We start from the raw sequence: 18,337 nt of genomic DNA, 5'->3' as shown, positions 1-18,337 counted from the left end.
ACTTAAGTCATGGGAAAAGAGACTCCAACTGTTGAGGGTTGAAGCTACAAGAAGCCTTTGTTAATTTATAGATTTTTTAAAAATTTAATTACTTAATTTATTTACTTTTGGCTGTGTTGGGTCTTCATTGCTGTGCACAGGCTTTCTCTAGCTGTGGCCAGCAGGGGCTACTCTTCTTTGCCGTGTGTGGGCTTCTCACTGCGGTGGCTTCTCTTATTGTGGAGCATGGGCTCTGGAGCACAGGCTCAGTAGTTGTGGCGCACGGGCTTAGTTGCTCTGCGGCATGTGGGATCTTCCCCCCCGAACCCGTGTCCCCTGCATTGACAGGTGGATTCTTAACCACTGCGCCACCAGGGAAGTCCCTAATTTATAGATTAAATTTTAAATGTAGTTTTATATTTGTGCTTTATTGGCGGCAAAATGAAAAATCTAAGGAAAAGTGAATAAAGGCCCTTCTTTACATTTGTCTTCTGTAATAATTACAGCAATTTAAGCAATTTGTCTAAGTTAATAACACTGCAGATGTTACTTATAGAGTTATAGTGCTTAAACAAAAATGTAACTGTGTTCATTGAAATAATTGCATTATTGATGCATTCTGTGCAATATTATGGGACAATTCAGTGAGCACACTAGGTTGAAAAGGAAGGAAGTGGCATTTAGTATGTTCCTAGAGCCAAACCATTTACACTACTCATTTCATTTAATTCTTATAACAGTCCTGTGAGATATATATTAGAGTCTTTATTTTATAGATAAGAAAAATTAATCTCAAGTTAAATAATATCCCCCAAGATTATACAGCCAGTCAATGGCTAGGATTTACATTTGGTTCTGTCTGGCTTTGAAATTCCTGTTCTTTCCAATGTACTGCACTGCCTGCCAAATCCTATGAGGAAACTGGGCTCATGTTGCAAAGGAAAAAATCTTGTTCCTAATGCTTTTTTTATTGTGGAAAAATTCGCCACCAAAGGGACTGTGTAATAGTGTCACTGATATTTTGAAAAAGGAATATCTTTTCAATTTTTGGATCCATTTCCTACATATGACTCTAGTATTGCAATATTAATAATGGCCTGGTGTATGCTAATAAGTATTTGCTACATGAATAAATGAATAAGTGGTTTAATTCCATGCATTTTATCTAGGACACTGCAGACCTTGCAATGTTGCAGAAGTTGACGGAGAAATGGAGAAACTTAGTGAATAAATTTAAACAGGAAGTGGAACAAAATGAAGAGTCTACAAGAGAAAAATTGCAAAGTGTTAAGGATGGCCTTGTCAAATGGCAGCAGTTCTTCAGAAATAATACGTGGGTCTCCAAGAATCTTGTTTTTCTGATTATATGACATCATGTTTGATAACTCAGTCCAATTCTTCCTCTCTTTTTACCTTGTTTCTCTTTTACCTTGTAATTACTCTAACATTGATTTTGGTGAGGTAACCAGCTGCCCTTACATGGGCACAATCCTGCTAGGAGCTTGAATGGTCTTGCAGTTTCTAGTTCTAATCATCTCTGATCATCTTGATCCCTGTACCCAACTGCTGCTACTTCCACTTAAGTCCAACTCTTGTTGTTTTCTTCTCTTTACTCTCTTTTTAAAATCAAGTCAACTTATGTCGTTACTCTTGGCAAACTTGAATATCTGGATCCATCTGCAAATTCTGTAGCATAGTGCATGTGCCGAGAAGTGGAATCAATGACTGGCAGTTATAAAGAGGTTGATTCTGATTGGATATCATATCTTGTAACAATTAGAGAAATTTGATAATGGAAGAAGCTGCCTTCCTTTGTTAATTAACAAAGTAGTTAATTGGAGGCTGGATGACTACATCACAGCCAAGGTTAGTGGGAATCCGTACTTTGAATGCAGGCTGGACTCAGTGATTTCTAAAGTTTTTTTTTGTTTTTTAAACTTTAAGATGCTTCATCTGTTGAGGAAACACATTTAAGTACCATTTCCATTTCAAATTGAGAAGAGCGGTTTCAGTTTTTCACATCCTCTAAGACAGCTGTCCGCAACCTTTTTGGCACCAGGGACCGGTTTTGTAGAAGACAGTTTTTCCACGGACTGGTTGGGAGGGATGATTTCGGGATGATTCAAGAGCATTACATTTATTGTGCACTTTATTTCTATTATTATTACATCCGCTCCAGCTGAGATCATCAGGCATTAGATCCTGGAGGCTGGGATCTAAACCTAACCTGCCTGGATCTAAACCTGCTCTAAGAGGTTTCCCAGTGAGTAGATTTGGAAGTTGTGGAAGCTGAAGCTGGTACATATCCAAGCTGGTTGCTGCCGCCATTGCCTGCTTCTACTGTGTGTTGACGCTCAGCTGGGAGAGGAGCACAGGTGGCAGTGGTTCCCTTCTCCCTTTCTCCTCAGGAACTTCTTTATCAAGAGCTTTCTCCTTGTGAGGCTTCAAAAGATATTAAAGGAAACTCTTAACAGAAGTTGGGGCTCCTGACCTAAATGTTGAGTTTAAATTGTTCTTTAGGCTTCCTTTCTATTTATATATTGTTTTGGCTGCTGTGTTCAGCAGGAATCATTCTTATGATGACCTAATTTTGGGTGCTGAGGACCCAGAGACCACTCTTTTAATACTGTCATGGCCTCTGACCCTGTAACTTGCTTACTCAGGTCTGATTAGGGTCTGAATTTATATTTATATTTGTAAATTTAAAAATAAATGCCTGTGAGGGAGAGGCTGAACCTGAAAGGCTTTTGGGAAAATCATCCGGGAGAAACATATTATTACTTGTTATAAATGTGTGGATTCATGATTTTCTTTGTTTATACCTTGTTATGAGACTATGCTTTTGCTCTTTTTCCTTCTTTCAGTGGAAAAGACATTTTATCCCGTAGTAAAGAAAATAGATTTGAATCAGTTGTTCCAGACTTCAAGCAGTGGCAAAAGGTAAGACTTTCTAGTAAACAGCTTGGTAATCAAAATGCTGTTTGTAAACTTGTCACTCTTCACCTACAACTGATCTCATCCTTTAAAAATGCCATACTAGGTTTTACGAAAGATAAGGAAAGCATCAAGACTACAGGGGCTTTTAAAAATACTCTTAAAGATTCTATTTTCAGTTCTAGTTTAGATTTTTGAGTCAAAGTTAGGCTGCCAGAAAAAAATTGGGAAAAGATACTTGGGTGGCAGTTAGGGTAGTTCTGATTCTTTCATCTAATTGTCAGACATAAGTAACATCTGTGCCTCTCATGTACCTGGCTTTTTTCTTTCTTTTTTTAAAATAAATTTATTTATTTATTTATTTTATTTTTGGCTGCTTTGGGTCTTCATTGCTGCATGCAGGCTTTCTCTAGTTGTGGCGAGCAGGGGTTACTCTTCGTTGTGATGCGTGGGCTTCTCATTGCGGTGGCTTCACTTGTTGTGGAGCACGGGCTCTAGGCACAAGGGCTTAAGTAGTAGTGGCCTGCGGGCTCTAGAGCACAGGCTCAGGAGTTGTGGCACATGGGCTTAGTTGCTCCACGACATGTGGGATCTTCCTGGACCAGGGATTGAACCCGTGACCCATGCATTGGCAGGCAGATTCCCAGCCACCAGGGAAGTCCCTACCTGGCTTTTTTCTTTAGGACAAATTGGACTTTTAAAATTAATAACATCTTTTAAAAAAATTGTGGTAAAATATTCATAACATAAAATTTTAATCATTTTTAAGAGTACAGTTCAGTGGCATTAAGTACATTCACATTGTTGTGCAACCATCACCACCATTCATGTCCAGAACTTTTTTATCTTCCTGAACTGAAACTCTACCCATTAAACAAACAATAACTCCCCATTTCCTCCTCCTCCCAGCCCCTGGCAACCACGATTCTACTTTCTGTCTTTATAAATTTGACTACTCTAGGCAACCTCATATGAATGAAATCATATAGAATTAGTCCTTTTGTGACTGACTTATTCCTTTCAACATAATATCCATAAGGTTCATCCATGTTGCCTCATATATCGGAATTTCCTTCCTTCTTAAGGTCGAATCATATCCCATTGTATGTATATATCACACTTTGTTTATTAATAACATCTTTTTAAAAGGGTTCAAACTTTGAAAATAGGTTTCATTAATCAAATTACTATCATGTTATAGTAGTCTGACAAGGGAAAATATATGATATTGAAATCCTCCAATGTGAACATCAAACTCATGACCTAATTAAATCTCATCCAGATCCCAGGAAACCATTTTCTTTTCTTTTGGAATGATTTGAGCAGAATATTCTAAGAATTAAAGATGTTTGTTGTCATATATAAAACGTAGCTAGTTTAGTGACTTTTTTTTTTTTTTACTGTTTTTCTGTTTGACATTGCATAGATAAAATTGAAAAAAATCATGCTTCTTTTTTTAGTAGGAATAATAATAATTCTCATTCATTAACTTGTCAGGCTGAAGGTGCTTTCCACATGTTGCTTTACTTATTCTTCATAGCATCCACATGAGGCAGGTTTTATAATCCCCATCTCACAGATGTGGAAATTGAAGGTTAGAAATGTTAACTTGCCTTAGTTATCTGTAAATCGTAAATGGCTGAGTCAGAATTTGAGTCCATGTCTCTCCAATTCCAAAATTCTTACCCTTAATTGCTCTGCTACAGTGCTTCCCTATACTGATTACTGATAAGTGTGGGTGATTTGTTTCCATTATCTGAGTCACAAATAGTGGCAGGCTTTGTATATAGGTTGCCCTTTATTTTTTCCACAAATATTTATTGATATGTCAGATATAGTACTTGGACTTGGGATTAAAAAGATAAATGAAAACCTATACATTCTATGAACTTTCCCAGTTTAGTGGGGATCATGTAAACAGAAATATTACATCCTTACCAAAGCAAATAGTAATTAAAAATGCTCAGCTCTCTGAGACTTAATTGCCTATCTCTAATTTTTTTACCTATATAGGATTTAATATAATTATTTTCATCCCTGGTAAACTATGGATTATCTTACAGAATATCAAAATTGATTAAAATTCACTTTAACTTTGAAAATAAAATATATGTCATATGAAGAAATGGTATGACAAATAATAATAAGATATGTAATTCCAAAATATTTAGGAGTCACCTGAGTAGACTTTGATGAAATCAGTGAATAATGTGCTAATTTCCTCATCCCCCTTTCACTCTCTAGATGTTGACTGAAGACAAAGACAAATTTTCTGGGGATCTTCTAGTGTCAAAATATGATTGTCTCAAGATTATTAAACATTTACAGGAAAGCTGGGCAGATATTGGGCTTGGGATATTTAGTCGCCATAAAAATATGGAGGGAAAGTTACCACCAGAGCAGAAGCACATGGAGGAAATTGTGAAAAGTACAGGAAGACTCTACAAAGAATTTGAAATAAGAATAAATGGGGATAATGGTAAGGGAAAAAAAACAATGATAATGATAATGAGATGGCTTGACAATAGAAAGCATTTTAATAGTAATTATTATTTTCAATACAATTAATATTAAAAACAAAATAATACATATAGTTTTTAAAATCAAGGAAAATAAAGCGTGGAGCATCACTTTATTGAGATATAAGTCATATACAGTACAATTCATCTATTTATACAATTTGATGATTTTTAGTATATTCACAGACATATGCAACCAAGTGGTAAATGATTTAAAATAAAAGAGGAAGTCAAAATGATGAATGAGAGTGAAATTAACAAATCATTTTGAATACTCCTGAAAGACTGAAGTTTACTGATGAAGGTAGTGAGAATATTTTCATCAAGGACAAGAAAAAGTTTGTTTTAAATTACTTCTCTTTATATATCTCTGAGATGGGAGCATTTTCATTTCTTACTTTGCAAATTAGTTTAGACAAAAGTATAGAGAGGGTATTTTGCCATGATATCACAGTGAATCAGTCAAAAATTAGAATCCAAACTTGATACTTATTCAGAGCAAAACTATAAACTTCAGGTAAACCTGAACAATGACTTAAAAAATGACTCAGGAACTATATCTGTTCTAGTTTCTGTTATTAACTATCTTATAATCATGAAGAAGCTGTTTTTCATCATTGTCTTCTTAACAGGATAACTCAGTGAATTAATACCTTTAACAGGAACTGCAGTTCATGGTTTCTGCGTTTAATGCGTTTCATTCTCAGCTGAGAAGAGAAGACAGAGTAAAAACTGTTATCAACGAAATAGTCCATCAGTCAGAAAAGCACTGATTACATAGTTTTTATTCACTAAATATTTATTTAGGAACTACTCTTTGCAAGATTCTCTGCTAGGCAAGCTGTAGGATAATAAGAAAATGGAAAAAGATATGCCCCTGCCCATGAGTATTTCATAATTTACTATTGATAGTAGACTTACAAATACTTCTAAAAGTTAATGCTTTTCTCACTTTTCCAGGTATCTCTAAAATTCTTCCAAGTTTGGTTAGTTCTCTTGAATTCTGTTCTTTCAAGTTGGAAAGCCTGCTGGAGTTTCCTGAACTGCTTCTTGAAGAATGGGAGGGACTTAATGAAAAAATTAATGAAATGAGATCTCAGTTGGATGCATCGTTAAACGTTATTGGTACTGTTCCGCAGTACATAGATGTGGATTCTGGCTCGTAAGTTCCCATAGCTCTCTGCTGGGTAGAAGGGAATCCCCACGTCTCAACTGCATTTTCTCAGTACTTTGCCTCAGCAATGGGTATTTGGGGTCAGATAAAAAACTTTGACATCCTCTTCCTCCAAGTAAGAAAGCCATCTGACTGGGAGCTGGAGGGTGAGGGAGTCCTGGGTTCTTAACTACAGCAGTCTAGGGTGGAGTTTCTGCCTCCCTGAGCTGAGAAGGGGAAGAGCGGGAGTAGTTTCGGTTCAAATACCATAGACTCTTGCCTTTCCTACTGAATCTTCATAAATTGTCTTGAATATAAGTTTCTTCAGTTGCTATTTGTCCTTAGAACCATTTCCAGAAGCTTTCAATGGTTTTTGTTTTGTTTTAGTAATTTTCACTAATTTCACTGGAGAGTGGGTCACCTTTTCTCCTCCCACTGTCATGTTGGAAGTTGAGCTCTTGAGAGGATTTTAAAACTCATTCTTCTCATTTTGTGGCCTCAGTGGTCTAGAAGTAAATGTAAAGGGATTGAGTGTAATAAGTCTTTACAGTAGAGGTCTAACACTGAAAGTAAGGTCTACATTGTCCAGAGTGCATTACACCTAACCCTCGTGAGGTTAGGAAGGCTGTCAGTGAGTAGCCATTCTACAAGATAATTCAAGGATTTGATTCACCTTTCTCTGAGCTCTCAAACAGTTGTACACACTGAAGTTTACTAGGCCCAGCCAAATAAAACCTTTCTTTTATCCAATAGTTACTTTCATACTCTTAAGTAAGTCACTTGTCTTTATTTTACTTGCTTTTTCCTTCAGGGTACTCCAAACACATATATTTAACATGATTCAGCAGTGGCTTTTGAAGATAGGCAATGAAGTTAACAATGGTAACATGGAACTTCAGCGCCAAGTATGTACTTGTAGGAATTTGTTAGATTATTTTTTGCCTTGGCTGGGAGTTTTCTTCAAGGAAAAACCAAGTCATGCCTATCCAATTGAAGCAGGAGGTTGGGAGGGAAAAATGGGAACTTATATAATATAATTACTGAAATGATTTTCAGTGGATTTTTTAAATGAATTTATTCATTTTATTTATTTATTTTTGGCTGCGTTGGGTCTTTGTTGCTATGCGCAGGCTTTCTCTAGTTGTGGCGAGCGGGAGCTACTCTCCCCTGTGTGGGCTTCTCATTGCCGTGGCCTCTCCTGCTGTGGAGCACAGGCTCCAGGCGTGCAGGCTTCAGCAGTTGTGGCACGCAGGCTCACTAGTTGTGGCACATGGGCCCAGTTGCTCCGCGGTACGTGGGATCTTCCCGGACCAGGGCTCGAACCCGTGTCTCCTACATTGGCAGGCAGATTCTCAACCACTGCGCCACCAGGGAGACCCTCAGTGGATTTTTAACTGCGGTATGTTCCAGCCTTTGGAATGAAGCTTCACAGATGATCAAAAGTTTTTGAGATCTAATTATTATCTTTACTCTTTACTCAGTATACCAAAAAAATTTTCCCTCAATAGCATTAATCATTTTAAGAATTTATGTTGGTGCCCTTGACTGACTGAAGGGATGATGGAAACATGTTTCTAAGAAGAAAGACAACATTCTACAATACTATTGGTCTACAGTTATTTGAACAAATAGGGAATTGTCCTGCAGTTCTGAAGAACTAAACCTGTGGAATTCTTAACTAGCACAGCATGAAATAATAATTTCCAAAGGATGTCTTAGTTTTTTACATTTACTCCCACTTCCTAGTCTTAATTATAATCTAAATTTATACAGGAATCTCTTATTATAAGTAAACTTAATATTTGTCCTTACAAAATGAATTTAATTAATTTTAATATTGCTTAAATTGGGAATTTGAAAGGCAGAGATCAGCATGTTGTATGGGAATACTACTTATGAAGCATTATATCACAGTCTATGAGCATGTTGTGAACATAGAGACATCAAGAGTTGAGGAGCAAATATGTTAAGACTGGAAGTATGGATCCAGGGGATCCCCAGGTTTGGGAGAAATTTCTATGACTTAGAACACAACCAAAATTAAGAAGAAAAAGGGTAGGGGAGTGCCTCTCACATAGTGGAACTCAATAAATATTTTTCGAATGAAGTAACAGAACATTCCAGCATTGTTGATGTTTTATGGTGTTACTACATTAACCCCTTCTTCGGTAAGTTTACCATTGGATACTCAGTTTAGCATTGGGGATTATCTCCGGGGAATCATATTCTCAATTTTTAATATTGTGGAATTCAATTTTTATAATATAGGATTATTTAGAAAGTACGTTTATATACTTCTCATTTTTATATTTTATATACTTCTCTATTTTAACACTACAGCATTATAATATAGTTAAGCTGCGTAGAAAACTTGCAAGATTATACATTCCTTGAGGAACTGTGTGCATCCATATTAACTGGTATAAGTATTTAAAAATGGAAACGTTTATCTTTTTTTAACCCACCATTCATTTTCCTGTCTGATACATTTTCTTCCTGATTTTTTGGTTTTGTTTTGTTTTTTTCTTTCTACCTTTACTCCATCTAACCTGTGCTGCTTGGCAGTCTAAAACAGTGATCTTCAAATATTTTTTTATCATGTATCTCTATCAGCAAAAAATCTTTGAACAAGTTGTTTCTAAATTACTTATGAGAATTTCTCTCTTAACCTTTTTGGTACATTATAAAATAAAAACAAATAGTCAAAACAAATGAAATGCATAATATTTAAAATAATTTTTAGTAATGGTTTTAAAAAAACTGATGTGATTGAACAGGCTTCATAATTTTTTTACAATCACAGGTTAATACTTAGTGATAAAGCCATTTGAAGTTCTGCTCCTAAGTTCAGTTTACTTTGTTACTTGTTTTTAAGGACTGTCATTGCTGAAATAATAGCTCACAAAAGAACAATGCAAATTGAAGAAGTGCATTATTGGCTGTATTTATTAAATAATGCTCATTTTTCAATTCCATCAATCAGTTATGTAAAGATTTAAAACAAATTGTTTAGTAAAATTTTCCATCTACTATAATGTCAATCAGTTGTTCTTATAAACATTAGGCAATGTAGCATTTCTAACAAAAGGTCCCCAACCAATTGATACACTTTATTTGTAAGATTTTAAAAGAATTAGAAACATATTTCCAGATTTTCAAGTATATAAATTTGAGAGTTTTTAAAAGTAAGCTATATATCATTTTCAGCAACAAAATCATACCAAGATGGAAATCCTTCCAACTCTCCATTTTCAAAATGACTGCTCCATAATGTAAATTTCTTTTACTCATTGTTAAACATCAATTGTATTTTGAAGGGAAAAATTAAGTGTGATTTTTTTTTTTATATCAGCTAGGAGATGGCTATGTTGCCACTTGCCACCCCTGAAAAGATTAGTAAATTTGAAACAAGCCGTTTTATAAAAAAAACACTTCATCTTAAAGTTTCTCTTAAGAATTTTATATCAGAATCACAGTAAATCTCTGGTTTATTATAAAAATTATCATTTTCACTCTCCATCTAATTAAAGAGAATGATTCCATATCTTAGTGAAAGTGTGTTTATTTTGATTCTAATTTTAAATTCACCTATGACCTATTGCATGACCTTGACTCTACCATTTAATCTCTCTAATATAACTATGAAATGAAGATAACACATATTTGTGTTTATTTCACAGGGGTGGTTTAAGGATTTATTAATATTTTTTGTAAGCGAAAATGAGAGTTATTTCAATGACAGTATCATCCAGGCCATTGGTATATGAAAGAACAGTTTAGAGAATTAATTAATTATCTAAGAAGAATTAATGTAATTGAGTAGCAGCAGGGGCTTAGTGGGGAAAATATCTTTGGCTTGTGGAAAGAAGGTAGTGGTTTTTTAAACTCTTTCTCAGGAAGAGTTGCCCTTTTCCTGACGTGTTAATTCAGGTGTAAAAATACACTAATCAAGATTACTTTAGGGACTTCCCTGGTGGCACAGTGGTTAAGAATCCACCTGCCAATGCAGCGGACACGAGTTCGATCCCTGGGCCGGGAAGATCCCACATGCCACAGAGCAGCTAAGCCCATGAGTCACAACTACTGAGCCTGTGCTCTAGAGCCTGTGAGCCACAACTACTGAGCTTGCATGCCACAACTACTGAAACTTGCACGCCTAGAGCCCGTGCTCAACAGGAGAAGCCACCGCAATGAGAAGCCCGTGCAACGTAGTGAAGAGTAGCCCCCACTCGCTGCAACTGGAGAAAGCCCGTGCACAGCAATGAAGACCCAACGCAGCCAAAAATAAATAAATAAAATAAATTTATTTTTAAAAAAAGATTGCTTTAGGTCGTTTATGGCCTTTTCTTTTGAGGCAGGAAGTTTGGGTTTTAGTACAAGGATAGACTACCAAGCTTCATTTTTATTCATTAATTTAGCAAACATTTATTAAGCACTTACTCCCTGCTAAGTACTGTGTGTGGTATTGAGGGATAAAATGATGGTCCATGCCTTAAAAAGACTCACAGACTAAATGAGGAAACAGATATGCAAACAATTATAATAGAGATATGTACAAAGTACTATAGCAACATAGGCTAAGGAGCAAATTAAGTCCAGTGAAAGTTAAAAAGTCTTCTCAAAGTAGATTATATTTAAGCCAAGAAGAACACTTAGAAACTCACCAGAGAAAGGGACTACATAGGGCATTGAAGAGAATGGTTGACGTTTGCATTTCATAAAGTTTTTTGCATCTTATTTCTGGGACCCAGCCTCAGCAAAAGCCATTTGCGAAGGTTCCCAAACTTTCTCTCTTCTCAGTGCCTAAGGGTGCCCCAGTATTTTCACACTCCCAAGCCAAAAAAATTACCACACAGTCCAATTTATTATTACATAGGGAGGTTGAAACAGCTTACTAAATATTTATGTCCTAAATATTAGTATAACTTTTGGAAAAATATTATAATACGTGTTAAAATAGTTAAACAAGGAGACCATTGGACGTAGCTTTAGTGCTTTTAGTAACCTGTGTAAGCAAACCAAAGCCAGAGTCGATGCACTCGAATCCAAGAAAACAAAACTCAAGAAAAACTAATTCTAAAACAGTCAGCTAGATCTTCTCGAATATGAAAAAATGAAACTCAAGAACAACTCTCATAACAGCCAGATAACTAAATTTTCCTAAATAAGGCAAACATTGAAGTTACAGCCAATTAAATAATTGCTTTGCTTTGCTTAGTGTCTTCTCTGTAGAAATCTCTGTCCTAGCTCCTACCTACAGAGTGCCTCTAACCATTTTTGGGGTTTGGCACTGCCTAATTGGAATTGTTGTTTGCCCAAAGATACTTTGTAAAATTTAATGTGTCTCAGTTTAGCTTCATTGAAAGAAAAAACCCTTTTATTAATTAATCTTTAATTGAGGTATATTGACTTAAAATATTAGTTTCAGGTGTACAACACAGTGATTTGATATTTTTATACATTACAAAATGATCACCATGATAAATTCAGTTACCATTTGTCACAATACAAAGTATTACAATATTATTGACTATATTCTCTATGCTACACATTATATCCCCGTGACTTATTTATTTCATGACTGGAAGTTTTTACTTCTTAATCTTCCTCACCTATTTCACTCATCTCCCCGCCTCCACTTAAAAAATCCTTTTATTCTCATTTAATCAAAATTACTTACTAATGGAATGTATATACTTTTGCACTGTAAAACCTCTCTAACCTTGAAATCAGATTGGACATTGCCATCCTCACTTCCTGTCCCACCTTGATTTTCACACAGTAATTGTTTTTAATCACACAACCACCAATAAAACCAGCTTTCAAAGATATGGTGTCATCAAAAGTGATACAGTGTATCTAAGGTTGAAACTGTGAATCATGTCAAATTCATGCTATGTCTGACAGGTGTCACATATCATTATTATCTCCCTCAAGAATTTAAAATCCCATGGCATCCTTGAGAGCTCACTGTGAAGCCCTGGGATGCCTTGGTGTACACTGGTGGGAACTGTGGCCTTAACTGGTTAATATGCTTCACCAAGCTAAAGAAGAGGGTAGTTTAATGTAGTATAGTGAGCAAAAGAAAGTAAGGTTACAGTAGTTGAGTAGTGATGATTTGATTTCATTAAGAATAATAGTGTTGTTGAAAATTGGACACAGGTTTGATCAGTTCTGTTTTTATATGGTTTTTACTGTTCCATTTATTTTAAATGGGTCATTTGTATTATAATCATTTTTTTAAACAGATGGATGAATTGCATATACCCATGATTCAATGGATGGTAAATTTTCTGATCTTAATGGTACCTGACTTTCCTGATCCAGATACTGTCATAAAGTTGGAGGAGGAAAGTGCTGAAAAACGTGACCTAGGAATTGCCAAGTTGGAGCTAGATGCGATTGCCCTGGCAAAATTGTTGTCCCGATATTCCATCTATTTGAGCAGGTGAAACTATCTGGTTATTTTATTACTTCCCTTTTGAAGATTAAATGTGACATAAAACAGAGGAGAAACTAAAGCAACATTGTAAATCAACTATAATAAAAATTAAGGAAAAAAAGAGCAGAGGAAAGAAGGTCAGTTAAGTAGCAGCAATAAAATATTGTTTTAAAACCTTGAAAGAAATGCTAGTTCGGTTTTTAAACTAGCTTCAACACTGCCATGTTGGAATATGAGATTTTGGTGTTTTCTTAATGGCTTTAGAATTCCTTTGAAAACAATGTTAGCATAGGCAGGATGGGAAGTGTATATGTATGTGGGAGTGAGAATTAGTAAACAAAACAAAACAAATCACTTACTTGCATAAATAAGTCGCATCTTGCATTTTTGCACCTACTGTGGGGGAGTAGGTATAACTTGCATGTGTAATTCCATGCAAAGCTAAAGGTATACTTTTACATATTTCACTAAACACCAACCAAAACATCTCTTAAAAAAACAAAAACTGAAAAAAGTCTTATATCTGAAAAGCTAGAAGATTCCTGTCAAATAAAGAAGATGTCTATAAAAATTGTAATTCATTAACTAGGAAGCATACTGTCACTATGATTACTTCAAATTCGGGAAGTAGCTTTTACAATCTAGCCAGTTTCCCCTTCATTTGCATTCAGTGTTACCAGTGGTCAAGGGTGATGGGAAGGGAGGGGAGGAAGAGGACAAGAGTGAGAAACTGAGCAAGAAACAAATTATTCTCTGGTCAGTCAGTAGCTTTATTATGGGAAACTTCCACTGTATCTGGACTTAGGAGAGGAACCAACAATAAAATGTATGTGTGCTCTTTTTTTTTTTCCAGTTGTTGCAAAGAGATGGTAACAGCTATGGCTCTGAGTAAAGCAGGTCACTTAGGAAAAAATCCTACTAAGGAACTTAATGAACTGGATAAGATGAAGGTAATAACTCTGTATTCCTCTTACTTTTGTTTGTTTTAAGTAGACTTTTTAGGTTTAATTGACTTACAACAAACTGCGCGTACACCTGTAAAATAATCACTATGATTTAAAAAAGTACATATCCAACAAACTCAAAGTTTCCTTGTACCCCTTTTTAATCTCTCCTTGCAGCCTCGTCCTGTCCCGAGGCAATGTCTGATCCACTTTCTAACACCAAAGATTAGTTTTCATTTTATAAATGGAATCATATGGAATGTACACTTTATTTGTCTGACTTCTTTGACTAAGCATAATTATTTTGAGATTCACACATATTGTTGCTTTTATCAAAAGTTCATGCTTTTTAGTGCTGAGCAGTATTTCATTCTACGGATATACACAGTTTATTTATCAACCATTCTCTATTGATGAACGTTTGAATTGTTTCAATTTTTTTATTATTACAAGCAAAACTTCAATGCTTATCCTTGTACATGTGCATTGCTTTCATTTGTCTTAAATAAGTATCTAGAAATGGAATGGCTAAGTCATATGGCATGTATTTTTAGCTTCTTAGGAAACTCAAACTGTCTTCCAAAGTGGTTAAACCATTTTACATTCCTGCCAGGAGTGTATGAGAGTTCCAGTTGCTTCACATCCTCACCAACACTTGATATGGTCAGTGATTTCAATTTTAGACATTCCAATAAGTGGGTAGCGATATGCCATTGTGGTTTTAATTTGCATTTCCTTCATGATCAATGATGTTAAACATCTTTTCATGGGCTTATTTGTCATTACATCTCCTGTGGTGAAAGTTATATTTGAAAGTTGCTAAGAGGGTAGATCTTAAAAGTTCTCATCACAAGAAAAAAAATTATAACTATGTGAGGTAATGGATGTAACTATGTGAGGTAATGGATGTTACCACAACAACTGAATTTGTTGTGGTAATCATTTTGCAATACGTACATATATCAAATCATTATGTTGTATATTAAACTTATGCAATGTTATACATCAATAATATCGCAATAAAACTGGAAAAAATGCTAAAATAAAGAAATGCAATTGTTTTATAATTTGGGTAGTGGATAATTGAGATATTTAAACCATTACAAGTGAAATAAAATTAACAAACTATTTATGGAAAAAAGGTGAAATGTCTGCTCAAATCTTTGGCCATTTATTATTGGTTTGCTTGTTTTCTTATTATTGAATTTGAGAGTTCTTTACGTATTCTTGATATAAGTCCTTTATCAGATATGTGATTTAGAAATATTTTCTCTCAGTCTGTGACTTGCCTTTTCTTCTCTTAACATCTTTCAGAGAGGGGAACTTCTTAACTCTGATGAAGTTCAATCAATCATTTTTTTTCTTTTATGGGTCTTGCTTTTGATGTTGTATCTAAGAAAAATTTTGTATAGTAACACCATGGAGATTTTCTCCTAGAAGTATTACAGTTTTAGGTTTTGTATATTCAGATCTGTGACCCATTTTGAGTGACCCATTTTTTTTCTTATCTGTTGACAGGTATGGGTTGAAGTTCAGTTTTTGGTATTTGGATATCCAATTGTTTTAGCACCGTTTGTTGAAAAGACTATCCTTTCTCTATTAAGATGTCTTTCATCTTTGTTGAAAATCTATTGACCGTACACATGTGCATATTATTCTGGACATTCTGTTATGTTCTGTTGATCTTTGTGTCAACATTGTCACCATTATCAAACTGTCTTGATTACTGTAGTTTTAAAATAAGTTTTGAGATTAGGTAATGTAAATCCTCCAAATTTGTTCTTTTTCAAGTTTGACCAGGCTGTTCTAGGTCCTTTGCTTCCCATATTTAAAGTTTTTAAAATTAGCTTACCAATTTTTCAAAAAAAGCCTATTGGGATTTTTATTATGATTACATTTTATCTATTGATCAGTTTGTGGAGAATTGACATCTTAACAGTATTGAGTCTTTGAGTCTGCGAATATGGTATATTTCTTCATTTACTTAAGTCCTTCTTTATTTCTTTCAACAAAATTTTGTAGTTTCAGTGTACAGGTCTTATATATCTTTCGTAAGATTTGTCCCTATGTATTTCATATTTTGGTACTGTTACAAATTATATTCTTCTGTAGTATCAATTTCTGATTATTCTTTGCTAACACAGAATTATCATTGATTTTTAAAACATTTTAATTTTATTGGAGTATAGTTGATTTACACTGTTGTGTTAGTTTCAGGTGTACAGCAAAGTGATTCAGTTATACATGTATTCATTCTTTTTTAGATTCTTTTTTCTTATAGGTTATCACAGCATATTCAGTAGAGTTCTCAGTGCTATATAGCATGTCCTTGTTGGTTATCTATCTGGTATAAAGTAGTTTGTGTATGTTCATCCCAAGCTCCTGATTTTTCCTTCCCCCCCATATTTCCCCTTTGGTAACCATAAGTTTGTTTTCGATATCTGTAAGACTGTTTCTTGGCCATTTGTTTTTCTCTTTCTGACTTTCTGTTTTGTAAATAAATTCATTTGTATCATTTTTTAAAAATCAGATTCCACGTATGAGTGATATCATATGATGTTTGTCTTTCTCTGTCTGACTTACTTCACATAGTATGATACTAGGTCCATCCATGTTCCTGCAAATGGCATTATTTTGTTCTTTTTTATGGCCAAGTAATATTCTACTGTACATATGTACCACATCTTCTTTATCCATTCCTGTGTCGATGAACATTTAGGTTACTTCCATGTCTTGGCTATTGTAAATAGTGCTGCAATGAACGTTGTATCACTGACTTTTAAAATATATTTTTTCATATCTTGTGACCTTACTGAACTCACTTATTCCTGCTAAGAAGTTTTTTTTTTCAGATTCCTTAGAATTTTCTGTGTACATAATTATGTTATCTGCAGATAGGGACAGTTTTATTTCTTCCTTTTTAATCTACATGCCTTTAATTTCTTTTTCTTACCTTATTGTATTAACTAGACTCTCCAGTACCAGACTGAGTAAAAGTGATAAGAACAGACATCCTTGCCTTGTTACATCTTAGTGGAAAAGTATTTATTCTGTCATCTTTAAGTATAATGGGCAGTATAGGCTTTTCATAGATGCCCTTTATCATATTAAGGAAGTTTTATTTTCATTCCATGTTTGCTGAAAAACTTTTTAAAGTCAGAAATGAATGTTGGGTTTTATCAAATCCTTTTCCTGCATCTACTGAGATGTTCAATAAGTTGTCTTTTCTAATCTTTTAATATGACTTACATTGATTGATTTTTGAATTAAATGTTAAACCAACCTTGCATTCCGGGGATAAACCCCACCTGATCATGATGTACTATCTTTTTATATATTACTAAATGCAGTTGGTTGAAGTTCTTTGTAGAATTTTTACATTGATTTTCATGAAGGATATTGATAATGTAGTTTTGTTTTGTTTTTGAATATCAGTGTTTGGTTTTGATTAGGGTAATGTTATCCTCTTAGAATGAGTTGGGAAGTGTTTTTTACTCATCTATTTTATAGAGCAATTTGTTTAGAATTATTTCTTCCTTAAATGTTTGGCAGAATTCACCAGTGAAGCCATTTAGGTTTCTGGGAAAGTTTTAAATTACAAAGATAGAGCTATTCAGGTATAAGGCTATCCAGTTTCTCTAATGGAGTTAAGGAAATTTCTTTATTAGATATAGGGCTATTATCTCCTCTTTTTTTTTTAAGGTTTATTTTTTATTTATTTTTTCTTATTAGTTATCCATTTTATACACATCAGTGTATACATGTCAATCCCAATCTCCCAATTCATCATACCACAACCCCCACCCCCAACCTGTTTCCCCCCTTGGTGTCCATACATTTTTTTCTCTACTTCTGTGTCTTAATTTCTGCTCTGCAAACAGGTTCATCTGTACCATTTTCTAGGTTCCACATATATGCGTTAATATACGATATTTGTTTTTCTCTTTCTGACTTACTTCACTCTGTATGACAGTCTCTAGATGCATCCACGTGTCTACAAATGACCCAAGTTCGTTCCTTATTATGGCTGAGTAATATTGCATTGTATGTATGTACCACAGCTTCTTTATCCATTCGTCTGTTGATGGGCATTTAGGTTGCTTCCATGACTTGGCTATTGTAAATAGTGCTGCAATGAACATTGGGTTGCATGTGTCTTTTTGAATTATGGTTTTCTCTGGGTATATGCCCAGTAGTGGGATTGCTAGGTCATATGGTAATTCCATTTTTAGTTCTTTAAGGAACCTCCATACTGTTCTCCATAATGGCTGTATCAATTTACATTCCCACCAACAGTGCAAGAGGGTTCCCTTTTCTCCACACCCTGTCCAGCATTTGTTGTTTGTAGATTTTCTGATGATGGCCA

The 18,337-nt window shown here is 34.7% G+C and overlaps 1 protein-coding gene across 4 annotated transcripts in view; it reads left to right on the top strand.

The window, feature by feature from the left end:
• Positions 1-18,337, top strand: part of AXDND1 (axonemal dynein light chain domain containing 1) — an 82,455-nt gene that overhangs the window by 36,116 nt on the left and 28,002 nt on the right. For all 4 annotated transcript variants that reach the window (XM_029231132.1, XM_029231133.1, XM_029231130.1 and 1 more), the window contains 7 exons: positions 1,149-1,312; positions 2,844-2,919; positions 5,158-5,392; positions 6,393-6,594; positions 7,397-7,490; positions 12,834-13,033; positions 13,881-13,977. In XM_029231132.1, the coding sequence (XP_029086965.1) occupies positions 1,149-1,312; positions 2,844-2,919; positions 5,158-5,392; positions 6,393-6,594; positions 7,397-7,490; positions 12,834-13,033; positions 13,881-13,977 (1,068 nt within the window). The remainder of the gene's footprint in view (positions 1-1,148; positions 1,313-2,843; positions 2,920-5,157; positions 5,393-6,392; positions 6,595-7,396; positions 7,491-12,833; positions 13,034-13,880; positions 13,978-18,337) is intronic.

The sequence above is a fragment of the Monodon monoceros genome, unplaced genomic scaffold, assembly GCF_005190385.1.
Source record: "Monodon monoceros isolate NGI ecotype Baffin Bay Population unplaced genomic scaffold, NGI_Narwhal_1 Super_Scaffold_18, whole genome shotgun sequence".
NCBI lineage: Eukaryota > Metazoa > Chordata > Mammalia > Artiodactyla > Monodontidae > Monodon > Monodon monoceros.
This window is presented reverse-complemented; position numbering and strand designations above follow the sequence as displayed.